The sequence below is a fragment of the Solea senegalensis genome, linkage group LG5 (genome assembly GCF_019176455.1).
Source record: "Solea senegalensis isolate Sse05_10M linkage group LG5, IFAPA_SoseM_1, whole genome shotgun sequence".
In the NCBI taxonomy this organism is placed as follows: domain Eukaryota; kingdom Metazoa; phylum Chordata; class Actinopteri; order Pleuronectiformes; family Soleidae; genus Solea; species Solea senegalensis.
This window is the reverse complement of record NC_058025.1, coordinates 8,345,173-8,360,487: the sequence shown is the minus strand read 5'-3', so window position 1 is coordinate 8,360,487 and position 15,315 is coordinate 8,345,173. Positions and strand designations below refer to the sequence as shown.

At 42.3% G+C, this 15,315-nt stretch overlaps 2 protein-coding genes across 4 annotated transcripts in view; one reads left to right on the top strand and one right to left on the bottom strand.

Annotated features, from left to right (window-relative positions):
• Window positions 1-69: 69 nt before the first annotated feature.
• Window positions 70-4,696, top strand: rhbdd3 (rhomboid domain containing 3). Its single transcript, XM_044027078.1, has 5 exons — window positions 70-1,844; window positions 2,540-2,923; window positions 3,564-3,690; window positions 3,775-4,029; window positions 4,174-4,696. Exons 1-5 carry the CDS (start codon window positions 1,682-1,684, stop codon window positions 4,340-4,342), a joined length of 1,098 nt encoding a protein of 365 aa, XP_043883013.1. The 5' UTR covers window positions 70-1,681; the 3' UTR covers window positions 4,343-4,696.
• The window catches only part of emid1 (EMI domain containing 1), a 66,784-nt gene continuing 56,035 nt past the window's right edge, over window positions 4,567-15,315 (bottom strand). The window contains exons 9-17 of one of the 3 annotated variants that reach the window (XM_044027074.1): window positions 13,625-13,732; window positions 10,989-11,078; window positions 10,259-10,311; window positions 10,122-10,184; window positions 9,981-10,025; window positions 9,765-9,809; window positions 9,598-9,609; window positions 7,096-7,180; window positions 4,567-5,870 (exon numbers count right to left, since the gene is read on the bottom strand). In XM_044027074.1, coding sequence (XP_043883009.1) covers window positions 5,737-5,870; window positions 7,096-7,180; window positions 9,598-9,609; window positions 9,765-9,809; window positions 9,981-10,025; window positions 10,122-10,184; window positions 10,259-10,311; window positions 10,989-11,078; window positions 13,625-13,732 — 635 coding nt within the window. In that variant the 3' untranslated portion in view covers window positions 4,567-5,736. Of the gene's footprint in view, window positions 5,871-6,816; window positions 6,908-7,095; window positions 7,181-9,597; window positions 9,610-9,764; window positions 9,810-9,980; window positions 10,026-10,121; window positions 10,185-10,258; window positions 10,312-10,988; window positions 11,079-13,624; window positions 13,733-15,315 lie in introns of all 3 variants that reach the window. The other 2 variants (XM_044027077.1, XM_044027076.1) reach the window with 2 other exon arrangements.

Here is a 15,315-nt window from a genome sequence, read left to right as displayed (position 1 = left end):
ACTCCCGAGTGCTTGTGGTTTTAACCTGCTTAGATAATGCCAGGAGGATCTCTTCCATTTTGTAAGATAAATAATGTTGTTGTCAACTTTAGCAACGTTGAATTACGTGGATTCTCCTACTTAGGTGTTGTTTTTCGTTTGGGTTGTATTTGTTTTAGTTCAGTTTTTAACGACAGTTGGCATCCGTGCTGTTGCCTTACTGTCCCTCTTTTTAAACCTCAACTTTGATATTCATTTACCTTTCTTCCTTTCATCCAACACGACATGAAGGGAAACTTAGAACTGTGATTATGGACTTCTAAATGTGATTGGGAACTTTGGACAGTGGATGGCAGCGTTGCACCTCTTAGTGTACAGCCTGCTCAAATTTATTGGAAGAAGAATATTTGGATGATGAGACTAGAGGGAGATGAGGATGGAGAAGTGGCGGTGCACCAGATGATGGTACTGTGGTGGGAAGACAATTAAGGGACAGAAATAAGGCATTTAATCCACTGAAAAGAACACTCATCTTTCAATATATGGTAGTAGCTGTAAGAAGGACAATTAGGCAGGTTACCATTTCTGTTTTTTTTTTCTGGGTTTTTAAGCTTCTTAAATGTGAATATGTTCTGGTTTCTTTGCTCCGTTTAACAAAGGAATCATTAAATCAGAATAATTTAGTTTTGTGGATTTAAGAACATCATTATTTTCAGGTTTTATAAACCTGAATATTTTCCAAAATTTATGGACCAAACAAGTACTCGATTAATGAGAAATTAATCGACAGATTTATCAATTATGAAAAATAATTATTAGTTTCTGCCCAAGTTCTACCTTCTTACATCTTAAATATGACTTTTGCTGTATTTCTGTTATGTGTTGACCTGTCTCCAGTGTGTCCTGTTGGCGGCGGTATAGCACATATGTGCTGCCAGCAGACAGTGAATGAACACGAAGAAGAACCGAACCGGAACTGATGCGCGTTCCCGTCGGGGGCAGTCGACGGGAACAACAAGAGACTGCTGAGCATCTGACGTAAACACACCATGAAACTTACAGCCGTTAAATTATTCGCGTTCTTTACGGATTCGATCATTTAAGAAGATCGGTTAGTTCGAGTCGAGCGTCGTTGGCAGAGAAGATGCGGTGGACAGAAGACATCAGAGAGGACTTTTCTTTTTGCTTCATCTTTCATGTGTTTATCATCTGTCAAAACAGCTGATCTTATTCATAATAGTAACAATAATAATAATAATTGTAGTGGCGAAATTACAGTCAATTCCAAAGCCACTGAATAGTCGTTAGCTGTAAGCAGGTTTTCTTGACTCGTAGACACTGTTGTCATTCATCAATCACGAATCACGAAGTTTGAACATTTATTTCCACTTGCCGTACATCCAAGTTACATTTCTATCCACACGTGTCCAAGCTTCTCGAGGATCGACAACACACATAAATATTCCCTCAATGTTCAGTTTGTGAATGACGATCTATAGATTCCAACAGTAAGACAACTCAACCTAATGTCCATGGTAGCTCTTATCTAGAACACAATAACAACAGAAACGTTCCTTTCCTTGCGAGAATATGTCATTTAATCAAAAGCTTAATGCTTAATGTTAATAAATGACATTGTAACAAGTGTCAAATCTTGCATCAACCACCCGGCCTAATCCTGAACTAAAAGTAAATTACGATAATGCTGCGTCACATGTGGCCAGTGTGGCATTGCTTTGGATCAGATCGAGCTGGATTCTGTTTGGGGACGTGTTCATGGATAACAGTGGTGATGCTCATCTACTGTGGAGGAATCCAGGCGAGTCTGAGTGTAGGTCCAGGAGGAGAATTCCCCAGAATCACAGGTAAATACATGTCTGCACTGAGACTGTAGGTTTTACACAAAGGCGGAATCAGTCCAAACATGTCCTGACTTAAGTTTAAGTGCTATTATTTTAAGTACAAATAAAAATACCCATGTAAAAGTAAAAAGTCACTTGTTTAAAAATGGGCTCAGATTAAAAGTTAGTTACTTTGTCCTGTGTAATGCAAACTGGTTGTTTTTAAAGGAGTTCATGTGCAAGAACAAAATAAAGTCTTGTGAAGAATGGCACCATTGCATAGACCCCATGGTTCTCAAACTGTGGTAGCTTCCTCTGGTGGTACTTAGTTGTTGTTGTTTTTAATAGTTAAAACAAGCTTTCTGATTTTTCTGGTTTCATTGCTGCATTTGACAAAGAAACCATTAAAACTGAGACACTTCGGACAAAACAAAACAAGACACCATCGTTTAGAGATTTGGGAAACACCGATCAACATTTTCTGACATTTTATGGACCAAGTAAATACTCGATTAATCGAGATATTAATCAATTATGAAAATAATCATCAGTTATTTTCTGCAGCTGCAGTGTTGAAAGTGACATTCATTGGTGGGCCATGTTAGTAATGTTATCAGTATGAAAGGTTTGGGGAGAAGTGGCTTCAGTATTTATCAGTGGTTGTAAGTAATGTTGGTGAAATCGTATCCAACAGCAAACGTTCTCCTCCCTCTCCTCAGACGTGTTCCTGTATGCCCTCAGTCACGATGATCTGCCCTCTCTGCTGGTCAGTGCCGCTCTGTTGCTGCTGCTTGGACCATGTCAGGAGCGTCGCTGGGGAACCGTGGCCTTCCTCTGCCTCTCCGTCCTGACGATGACCATTTTACCTCTGCTGTACACGCTGGTCCTCTTTGTTGGCAGTGGCGAGGCCAGTCGGTTCTGCGGTTACTCTGCAATCCAGCTGACTCTGTTTACAGCGCAGTGTCGACAGGTGACACAGAGGAGGCTGCTGAGGTGTGTGCCCGTCTGGTTTCTTCCCTGGGTGATTCTGCTCACTGGTCTGCTGCTGCTGCCAGGAACACCTGCCCTGCTTCACTTCTGTGCAATATGCATAGGCCATAACTGTATCCTTTGCTTTCAAAGTCACTTATTTTTAGTCACTTATTTAATCCATGAGAAGCATGTGTCTGTCACAGTTCCCACAGGTCATTGAAATCTGTCAATGTTCAAGGGCCTTGAGGTTTTTGAGAATTGAAAGTGTTTGAATTTTTGCAAGAAAGATGTGAAGTTGATATTTAGGTCAATATTTCCGGTTTTCAATATTTCTGGAATCTCTTGACGTGAGATTCCATGCAGGACAATGAGCCGTAAAGTGAAGCAAGACAGAGCAGATACCTAGGAATTGCAAATTCTGAAAATGACAAAGACTGACCTGAACCAAGATCCCAAGGACAATCACTTGTCCATAAAATAATAATAAAAGTCGACGCCATGGGTGACGCGGCTCTTACAAGTTCCCTATCCCATCTTAAGCTGTGTCAGTGCATTCCGTCCTCGAATTTGAGGGAATTGGTTCTGGAAAGTCCTTAAATTTGATGTGAACCCTGGCCTGTGAATGGACTGTGTTTGATTGACCACCGTCTGGTTATTTGCCTTGGGGCGGGCCATTTATAACTGTTTTCATCATTTTATTCATCTAAATAAATGTATAACATCCTGACTCTCGAGTCTGTAAAAAGAAAATGGACTTAATGTACTCTTCAGATCGCCAGCCCTTCATTGTAACGCTACAGGAGATGGAGGAGGCCAGTGTCTTCAGTTTAATCCCTGACTGGGCTTATGTTCCCACTTCAGCACGATTCAGATTGCCTACCTTTGCTACCTCACAGAGGTGAGACTCATGTCATTTACAGTCACTTCTCACTGAACATCTACAGCACATTTTGATCATTTCATCCTTCTTCTATTGTCTCAGATCTCGAGCCCCGTCTCCACTGGTGCCTGTGGATCAGGCAGCTGCTGCCCCCACGAGGGACTTCTCTGTTACAGATCACTGCCCCTGGAACGAGCCGTCGCCTGCCTGGATATTAGAGGATTCTGCCGCACTGTCTGAGACGCAGATGCTGGAGGAGCAGATGCTCAAGGCAGGGATACTTGCCTCGTTACAGGACTCTCCGGGTGACCCTGACGCCAAAGTGGCAGTTCCCAAATCATCAGTGTCTTCACTGCGGTTTGTACAATCTTAATGTCGCCATAATTGTTCCTTTATTCTTTATGGATTGGTAGATTGTTGAAAACTGCTCAAATGACAGTAGAAATATACACTTTTATTTGTGAATTTGGGTTGATTGAAAGCCCCTTGTTTTCCTCTCAGACTCCAGCAGCTGGAGAAGATGGGTTTCCCCACAGAGAAAGCTGTTGTGGCGTTGGCCGCCTCGAAACAGCTAGATGGCGCCATCTCTTTGCTTATTGACGACAGCATTGGGGAACAGGCTGTGGTGGTTTCAAAGGGAAAGAGTCATCAGCCACTCAGGAGTACCTGAAGGACGATATTCTCTAAATTGCAATTGAACAACGCTTGGGTTTTGCTGAGCTTCATTGTTGTATATTTTTTTCCCTGTGGGCTTCTTTGTTATGTTGATCAAACATTCTCATTGTGAAGTGGAGCAGACAGGACTGAATTGTTGGGACTGATCTGCGCATTGAGAGAAGTGAACGCAGTTTATTTTTGTGTTGAGTGTTATAACACAAATGAAGACGTGACATGTTTAAAAAAAACAAACAGTGAACATTATTTTATTACACCGATCATCTAGGCAGGATTATCTTAACACAGTAACACAAACAAAATATGAAATGGTTACACATCATACAAAATAAACTACAATTGATTTGAATTTTTTTTTTTTTAAATAGTTTCACAATAAGTTTGATATAAGAAGGAAAAAACAAAACAATTGTTAAGTCTTCAGGACAGTAAAAGCAGTCTGATTTAACCAACAGAGCGACGGTAAAACATGTTCAAGTTCCATGAAGAGATTTGTTATTTCCTTGTGTGTGTGTGTCGAAAAATCTATTGAAATGGACTGTCAAGTTTCATTTATTCACCTTTTCTTTATTATTATTAATGATTGTGTCCATTGATATGCAGCACCAAAATTAAATGCAGATATTTGAGTTTTTCTGCACGCATTATATATATATGTATATATATAGTACTATTATATAAAGTCACTTAATCTGTGTGTACTAAAGGAGCAAAACACACACACACACACCAGAAAACAACAAATCACTGTTTAGCAAACAAAACTCCAAAGTAGAGATGACTTCATATTTTAGTGCACTACATAACATGGCGTTTTAACAATAGGATAGAAGAATAACAAAATTATAATATAATACTAGAAGAGGTTTGTAATTGTGTCCTGCAAACTGTACATGCTCAATATAGTACTTAAATAATGGAATCTGGTCAGATTACAGTCACACACAGTGAAAGACAAACAAAGCCAGTCTGTTTTCTCACGTGTGATTTCTCTGAACCTCCGCGACCCTCGCTTTTCAGAACGGCTCGCACTCGAGGAGGCAAGAGAACAAGCTTCAGATTTCCTCTTTTATTTCACACAAACACGATCTGAGGTTTTGACTCCGAAAGCCAAAGAAAATGAGACCCAGAAGGTGCGGCTGGGTGGATTATGTATTGATAGGCGTTATGGCAACAGGTGGGGGTCAAACTAGTTCTCAGGTTCCCGATGGAGGAGGAGCATAGTGAAGTATCAGTGAAGTTTCCCTGAGGTGCCCCCCCCATCTTAAATGTGATGGTAAAGCCCAAAGAAGGTATCAGATAAGGTCTAAATCTGTTGAGTGTCGATGAGACCTATAGAAGGGGGAGTCAACCCAGCCTGTGATCCTCAGGGTGAGTGTGGGGGGGGGGCTACTTCCCTCGAACCTTGGTGTCGGAGGACAGAGGAGAAGCAAGTCGGTATGGAAGCGCACCTGCTCGTTTATCTCTGTAGAAACTAGGGGAGGCTGTGCCAAACGGTCCATCCCCAGACCCTAGATCAGGCTCTGTGGAGAAAGACAGTAGTTGGAACGGGGCCTCCCTATCCATCACTATAGACCTGACTCATGTGGCCATGCACTATGTAACAAAGTAGATTTCTTAATATTCTAATTGTTAATCAACTAACTTAATCAGAATTTTCAAGGAACGACTGCTTTGTTCAGCCAAACGTCCAAAACCCAGCAAACTTTCTTACATAGTGTTTGATAAATGACGTCTGGACGAGTTCTGTCTTTTGACAAATGTATTCACTTATCACCTAAGCACTTTTACATCCACAGGCACATGCGAAACCTACAAAACATGATCAAACTAAATCGGTCTGGATCTTAAAATTAAAGCCTCTCAAATTTTTGGTTTAAAAAAAAAAACCACACTAATTGGCCCTTTGCTCAGCAGCCATTTTGATTTATGTGCAGCAGGAAAAGCCCCAGGTGTTACTGATCACGTTAACGACGGCTCTGTTCACTTCACGTAAGTTTGAACAGCGTGTGCTCTGAAGCCGAAGAAGCTAAATGGAACCCAGCCGTCACTCATTTGACTCTTTCCACCCGTGAAGTTCCTGCTGTGGCCTGTTGTCAAAATGGCTGCTGTGCAAAAGGGACAAATTTAACGAGTTCAATTTATTTGGCATTTGAGACGTAAAATCTCGGCTAATAAGTGGCCGTGCTGACTAATAATTCTGACAACTCATTTTGGTGCTTGGAAATTAGCGATACAAACACGGAAATAAAAAAAACTAAATCAGCACGACTATCGAACGGAGAGATCAGCACAACGACAACAGTCCATACACATGGATACATTTCTAAAACATATCTACTACTCAGTGACTACATCAACTAGTGATAATCAGAAATGTGACGCTTCTAAATGCTCAGTAAAGATCTGGTGAACAGAAAAGTCAGTTGGGGGGCGGCAGATCTGTGGGTGAGGATGTGTCAGCGTTACCTGGCCAGATGATAGCCTCCAGCAGTGTCACCCTGCGAGCCAGAAGCTCAAGGTCTGCCTGCAAGTCTTGGAACATCTGCAAGCTAATGTCCTATCAGAGAGCAGTGACAGGGGGGGGTGTGAGGGGGTGGAAACAGCAGACCGATTCCTGGGGCTGCTCGTGACTCTGTTCCCACTCCCTGTCCTTTTCAGTGAGGTACGGTGGGAGTTTTGAGCACCGCCCCCCCCTCACTTCTGACCCCTGCCTAAAGCTGACCCTGCCTCAGGCCTCCTACTCACCATGAATACCGATCATAGTCTCGAGGATTAAAACTCTCTCGGCTAAAATCTTCAGCGCCTCTCTGATCTGATGTATTCCGTCCCCCTGTGAAGATAGATACAGCCGTCAAGGTAAGGAGCACAAGCCAAAGAACTGCTCGCCAAGATGCAATTCACTTCAGCAGTTAGAGGGTTAAAACAGTCCACACACAGTATCTGCCCAGCACTTCAGACATCATCATCATCATCATCATCATTGTCTTCAGAGATTTCTTTCTACGACGTTCCCTCATTCTCTGGCCATGCTGCTGTGTGACGTCACACTGCCATGCTGGACTGGGCAGCGTCAGCATGCACATTACAGACCAGCCTCGTGTTGGATTACACTGTCACTGCACGTTTCTATACTGGTTCATGCCGTCTGCATTCAGCAGTTAAGCCAGGTGAGTATGTTCAGCATCGCCGCATTCATTCTTAAAAAGGTCCAGTGTGTAAGGATTAGAGACACCTAATGGTGAGGTTGCAGAATGCAGCAAACAGACAGTCTACTACTCTGTCAGGGAACTATGGTGGCCATCGCAAACCAAAAATGATGCTCTTCTTTCTTTGTATGGTTAGTAAGCTTCGGCTTTTTTTGTTTGGGCTGCTGTGGAAAGATGACGGCACAAGGTGGCTGCCATTGTGGAGCAAGGCCCCTGGTTACTACTTACTAGGGATGCACGATATTGGACTTTTTGCCAATATTCAATATACCAATACATTAGGAGGGCCGATAACCTAAATATATACATACATATATATATATATATATATATACTCGCTTTTCCCTGTGCCCAACTGCAGAGGTTATTTAGTTATTCTGTAGTGAAATTGGAGCAGATATACATGTATATATAAATATATGTATGTATATATAATATATAAAATAATAGTTGTAGAGGGCGCCAGCATAGAAGTCAAGGAGGTAGCAGCTTATTTTAGCTTATTTAATGTTGTCGTCTTCACTGATGTCAGCAGATTTCGGTGTGTTTGCCGATATCCAATAATACACTTTAAAGCCAATAATATTAAAATACATAAAAAAAATTATACTTAACCTGACACGTTTTTGTATTTTAAAGCTTTTATACACAAACAAACATACTTATAGTATAGTATATTACCCGCTAAATGTTACACACTGGACCTTTACATACTGTCACCACAACAGCCACCTACTGTATGTTTATCTGACAGAATGAGTAGTAAAGGGTCTCTTTGAAATCTGATTTGTCTACTGTTACAGAATAAGGCATTAGGTTCACATGTCACACATTGAAAAATATATATATAAATAAATAGGGGCACAAAAGAGCAACTGAAAGCTTCACCATGACATAAAAGCATGCAGAGAGAGTGAGTGATTTGACTATGAAAAGGCTCTGAGTATGAAGACAAACCAAGGGCGAAGTTAATGTTAAAGAAAAAAGGCAAAGTTTCAGCGACTCTTACATTCACTCATTACATTTGTGTCGTCAAAGGACACTGTCAAACCGCTTCTGTTCAGACATGAATGTCTGGATTCTGCTTCGCTCCTCTGTTGGAGGAGGGATGAACGTGATATTGGGGTTTACTGTCGTTCTGCCAATGAAGCCGACAGTGAAAGTCTTCGCACAGCCAGATTGACAACTGTGAAGACGGAAGAGAAGTAAACTACGCACGGTGGAAGCAATAAGCTTCATGTATTTTCACGTCTATTACAAAACACACAAGTCTAGTACCTTCAAAAACGACGACACTCCCACTGAGAATTGACTCAGGTGTCTGACTTTGCCTTGTTTCTTTTACCATGCACTTTATTTTCAGTTAGTTTTCAGTCTATGTGACGCAGGGATTGGTGATAAAAACATGCAGGGTTGCATTGTGGGATAAATGAGAATAGCTGTATCCACTCCACTCACATCAGAGCACAACAGCTCTGAGCCCAACAGGACCCACCGCTGACACACATGGAGGGATTTGGCATATACATTTCACATAATTGTCTTTGTGTATCATTTGTGAAACTTTCTCAAGTCTGTTCAATCAAATTTGTTTGGATATTTGTGGGATATTTGACTATATTCAATTTGACACTTTCTTATTGTATATGTTCTGTATATGCCAAAGTCAGATGCTGAAAATGTGACTGTGAAAGGTAGCCATGGGAACAGCAGCTTGCAGAGGGAGTCAGACAGCTTTAGGGGTCAAGAGGACAGTGTCGTGACAGGGGACAGCAGTCCAGAGCAACACCCCCAGGACCAACAAGAACAAAAACACATTAACACCACAGGGTTTCACACATGGAAATCACACAGATCCACAGACACAGTCACGTCTACTCAAACCAAAACAACAATGCACGACAGACACTATCGGCAGGTGGGAAAGTATGGATTTGAGAGGAACCACAACCTGCGGTATATACAGCGTATCATGGTTAGAGTGAAATTAGAGTCGCTACTGCAAGGTCAATACACGGTGACATAAATAAAAATATCTTACATTTAGATTGCTCTTGTAAATGAGAAGGAGATAAAAGAAAGGTAAGGATTAGAAAGGCACTAAGAAAACATTACAAAGGAATCTTAATCTTTCGTATTTTTGTTTTTCCCTCCTGAGGCCAAGTGTCAACACATCAACTGTAAAACTACCATCAACTGCTTTCTTACCGGCAAGCCCTTCTCTCCTGCCTCTCCCTTAGGACCTGGTGTTCCCTGTGAAGAGATATGGACAAAATGAAAATAAAAAAGGTGGTTCGTTCATGGTGCAGCTGGATAGTATAGTTTACAGAAATATAACCAGCTATGACATGTGTTGATGTTTCGCCCTATACGTTCATTCACTCTGGCCATAACCGTCAAGGTAGCAGGGTGGAGGTGGCTTACCGGCTCGCCTCTGAAGCCTCTCTCTCCTGGGTAACCTAGAGGACCCTGAAAAAGCAAAAAAAAAAAAAAAAAAGTTTGAGGGGTTTAGAGTTAATTTAGAGAGAAAATAAATAAATAGGAACTAGCTCTGAGTTCACTCACTCTCTCTCCACGCTCTCCTTTTGGCCCCACAGGGCCGTGTGTTCCAGAAACTCCAGGTTTTCCCTATATTGAGTCAGGTTGGATATTTAAAATGACAAAGACAAAAAGCGCTACACCCAGTATGTGACTGGACTTACATTCTGTCCTGCAGGACCAGGTGGTCCTACTGGGCCTTTTGGACCTGGAGGACCTGCAAAATAGACAGAAATATCTATAGTTACATCAAGTACTTACTTGTTTCATGTTTTAAATATTTAGTTCATACATTATTTTTCTAGTTTTCTATATTTTTATGGGGCACATAGTTGGTGTAGTGGTGCGCACTCTTGCCTTTGCAGCAAGAAGACCTGGGTCAGAACAAGGAGTTTGCATGTTCTCCCCGTGTGTGTTTTCTTTTTAAAGGTTCCACCTGGCTTCCTCCCACAGTCCAAAAACATGCAATATGGGGATTAGGTAAACTGAGCACTCTAAATAGATCATAGGTGTGAAAGTGAATGGTTATTTATCTCTATATGTGGCCCTGAGATTGGCACAGCGCCCCAACGACCCTTGTCTGGAGGATAAAGTGGTAGAATGGATGGATGGACACGAATTGCAGATTGGGTAAACATAGCATTCATTTAATCTATTGTCAAATGCTTTATCTTCCATATGAGTGTCGCAGGGGGCTGGAGCCAATCACAGCTGACGTAGGGTGAAAGGTGGGGTCAAACCCTGGACAGGTCGCCAGTCCATCACAGAGCCAACAACCATTCACTCTCACACCTACAGTTAAAATGTGTGCGTTCATAGGGGAAAAAGTGTGACACATTAACACAAACATCCTGTGTACAATTAAACACAGTAAACAGACTGATAAACACTCACCAACAGGCCCGGGGGGTCCCTGAGGTCCTGGAACAGGCAGCCGTTGTGAGTCATGGAAAGTGTTGGTGAAGAAGGGATCTTTTCCGCGAGCTGCAGTTCAAACAAGAAAGTGTGTTTTTATTGATGGGATGTAGACGCTGCTCCCCCTGCTTTACAAGAGCATTTGCAAACGGGAACTAAGCTGATAAATGTGTATTTTTTTTCTTTTCTATTTTATCTTGCATTGTGATACCTTGAGGTTCGTTTAGACAGTGATTATTTAGACATGTATTATTTGTTTATCCGTTGTTGATTGTACGTTGACTTTCAGTGCTTCCACATGTTCCATCAATCACATGGTTCTAATTAGCTTAAATGTAGATATGTTGATTGGATCTATGGTTGCTTCATTTTAAAGGGATGTTATGATTTGACTGATGTTGACGACAATGAAAAGGAACAAAAAAGATCTGTGCGCCTCACAGCGATTATTACTGAATTCATTTTAAAGCACATTACTGCATTATAAATCCATTGAATGGGAGCTTTTTTGATTAGCCTTCTAAATGTTTTTACTGGAGCATGTGTTTCTGTTTTTCACTTGTATAATGTTGATGGAACCTGGAGTTTTGACAATACCTCTAGAGGGCAGTGTTTTCTAACACATATTCTCGTCTAATGACCTCAGGAGGGGAGTTAACACAGAAAAGTGTACTCAAAAGCTTAGATGAGAGTTTCACAATAGCTAAATAAATAATCAATATTGCACAAATAAAAAAAAAAACTGTTAAGTCTATGTATCAACACTGTCCAGACACAAATTAGGGGATTCTTCTAGAGAAGAGGGTGTTAAATGTGTGCATTCATTGGGTCATTTTGTGCCGACAGGACACACAGATCCAAACACAGCAGGAGACCTACTGAGATGCAGATGAGGCTGAGCCAGAAACATCCTCCTGCTGCCAGAGAGCAGCACACTGCTAACAGATCAGGACCAGACCGGCTCTATTTCTACACACTCTCTCTCTCTCTCTTCAGTCCCTGCAAAGCACGCACAGGATCTGTGGCTCAAAGTGACATGAAAACATATGGGTCAACTTTGAAACACCGGAATCACACATGCTCTCAGCTGAACGGTCGTCCTCTTTCACTGTTTTTAATGTTCTGGAGCTGGTTTAGGGAGCGCTCTTCTGTTCTGCATCTGCAGCAGGAGAATTCCATCCTCCTGCTGCAGATGTAAAAGCCAAATAAGCCTGTGTTTTCTAAAGGAAGCTCAGCACAGAGTCCTCCACCCCCCACTTACGCTCCCCAGTGTTACTTTGATGTTATAGAAATGGCTCACAATCATCTCGCTAAACGCAGCTCATGAACCCAGCGCTCTCAAACCTGTGTGTGCCTCATACTTTGTTTGACCATTGAAGCCACAAATAAAACCCACAGATATGTTGACCTTGAAGGAGCCGGTGCAGACCCCCATCTGTCTCTCACACTCCTCAGCTCTGGTCTGAATGGCCTACATCTGGAAGTTGTTGAGTGACATCAGTCACTGGTGGACAGGTTCTCATCCCAGCATGTGCAGTCTGTGTCAATCTCAAACCGTCTGTGCCTCCATTTAACACTCTTTGATTCTGTTCTGCTTGGCTGACAGACAGTGCGGAGCAAGTAGCACTTAAAGGATTACCGTCACACTGTCTGTTTCTCATTCCCTTTATTTCTACGCCTTACCATTAGTCCTAAATCTTGTAAGCGCTCCCACACGGCGTGAGAGACGATGTTCGGCATGACATATGAACATCAGCGGTGTGAAGAGTCCAGGGCTAGGCGACGTCTGTAAAACCTTCGTCTCGCAGCCTCCTAAGCCTGAGGTTTTGATTGAATTTGTGTACATGTGCTCGTGCCGGCCTCACGGCAAGCTGATATTGTTTGGACATGGTGTCCCATTGCCTGATTTAGCCCAGTTGGAAACTTCTCCCTGCGTGGAGAGCGAGGGTGGTGAAGTGGTTGTCGGACATGGGTGTATCCTCCATCTACATTTCTGACCTTTAGGAAAGGTCCAGGTCTGTAAAAACAACGTGTTCGTAAGCTGCACCCGAGCAGCTTTGCACACTGAAGAAAAGTGATGCTAAAAAAATTAAATATAAAGCAGAATACAAACACCACAGACTGCTTATGTCCATCTGGAGACCTCTGTATTCTTTAAGGCCAGTCACTTGTGTCCAGTGTTTTAACATGTAGGAGGGTTTATGGTTGAAAATGACTACCTATAAGTTTGTTGTTGGAAGTGTATAATTGCTGTAAAAGTTTTGTTTTCTGGAGAATAAGCCTTTTATCTGCAACAGCTTTGCTTTACAGAGGCATCTTGTGCCAACATGTTTCCTCAGCAGCACCGAACTGATGCACTTTTTTTGTGTGTGTGTTATGAATGAAAGACTACAACCAAAACACAGCTCCACCCCATTAACCTGATGCATAAAGAGAGACGAGGGAGTAAAGTGGGAGAGAAAGTGTGAGAGTGAAAGACTGGAGAGAGACGGAGAGATTTGAAAAGGGTTTAAATCCTTTCTGGTATGCAAAGGCCACCATAGTTCCCAGACGCACTGGGACAGGATACATTATAGGATATGATCATTGTGATAAATACTTTTCTAGGGTCTTACTTTGATCTGGTTCAGGGACGCGGGCACTGGCTGGTGCTGGAGGCCCTGGAGGCCCAGGTGGGCCCGGTAGACCTCTCTCTCCGGGGAATCCCGGTGGACCCCGAGGACCTGACAGCAGGGATGACAGAAACATGACTGCGGTGACATATTGCATTTCAGCAACACTAACATGGAAAACAAAATCTGGTCTCAGTTTCTTCCGGAGAGGAGGCCCGAGCCGACAGAGTGGTCGTGATAAATGACCGCGGTTGATGTGAGGAAGATAAACTGTGACAAAGACCAGGGAAGAAATAGATAAAAGTGTTGATTGATTCATTATATTAGTTTCTGGTATAGTATGTGCACATGTGGAGGAAAAAGCAGCAGCTGGACAGAAGAACTGGCCAAGTTTTTTTCTTCTGTAATTAACAGGAGGAGGGTCTTTAATGGCCCAGTGCTGAGAACTTGCTCAGGGACACAGGAAAACTCATATAAACACCATTACACTCTGCAAAGTGTTACTGGCAGCGGTTCATGGTAAATTAAATTCCCCCAACATGCTTGCCGCTAGCTTTTATGCATGTGTGTGTGAACCAGCAACAGTCCATAAGGCTCTGTAACTGAAAATGTCCTGCCTGTTTTTTTTGGAGATGGAAAAAAGCATCACTACGAATCTACCTGACCTCATTGTTTGTACTCTCGTGAGGTTAACGCTGCCCCCGAAAACACCACCTCTGGCCCTCAGACAGACGCACACTCGCCACCTCTCTGTTTACGCACGGATGCAACCGACAATGACAGTCTGCTTATCGTCGCTCTGAAGGTAATGTTATTACAGTTCTCATTTGACACCGCCGCGGGCCGCTTTCACTTAGCCTCGATAAACACCGCGGCGCGACCAGCTGTGTTTTGGCTGCTTTCGGAGGAGAGGCGGCGAGCTTCAAATCTGCAGCAAAGTGGCTCAAACGGCCGCTTAAAATGGCCCTGTAGAATACATGTGACATATTTGGGAAACAGTTTGCTTTTTTCCCCGCAGACTAATGGTTCCCTAGAGCGGCCGGGGGACGCCCCGTCAAAATGTGAATCACTGCGTGTAATAAAACTCTCCTGTAACTTATCAGGATCCATCAGATTGTACAATGTCACTTATAACAACACAATCTTTCCCATGACCCCAGTATCAAAAACATACTTGTCTATATTTTGTCCCACACTGGACGGAGTCCAATCCTGTCTTTATCTTCCTCTTTTTTTTGTAAAAAAGAAAAAGAATCCGCCTAATAAGGAAAACATAGCTTTGGATGCAAGACATAGCACTGGCTTTGGGTACTTATGAAGTAATGGAGATAGAAAAAACAATAACACTACAGGCATATGGAAATCATAAGGACCTGGGATTTGTGTATATATAGCTCATGTTCATTTCAGATTGAAGTCACATGGTGCAGGCTTGTAGTTTTTTTGCTACATCTTGTCTTTACTCTACAGCAGCAGCAGCAGCAGCAGCAGAAGAAGAATAACAGCAGAGCAGAAGAATAACAGCCAGAGCAGATGTGACAATTCTTTATGTTTTATATATTTTTTTATTACTTATGTTATTTACTTATTCTATTACCCTGAACCTTTTTTTTTGCTGCTATAACAAGTGAAGTTCCCCCACTGATGTAATGTAATCTAATCTTTATTATCCTTCAAATCACTGCTTCCTGTGG

Coding starts and splice junctions, on each gene's coding strand:
- rhbdd3 (XM_044027078.1), top strand. CDS start 1,682: ATGCTGCGTCACATGTGGCCAGTGTGGCATTGCTTTGGATCAGATCGA. Junction 1,845..2,539: donor AGAATTCCCCAGAATCACAG/GTAAATACATGT, acceptor CCCTCTCCTCAG/ACGTGTTCCTGTATGCCCTC. Junction 4,030..4,173: donor TCATCAGTGTCTTCACTGCG/GTTTGTACAATC, acceptor TTTTCCTCTCAG/ACTCCAGCAGCTGGAGAAGA.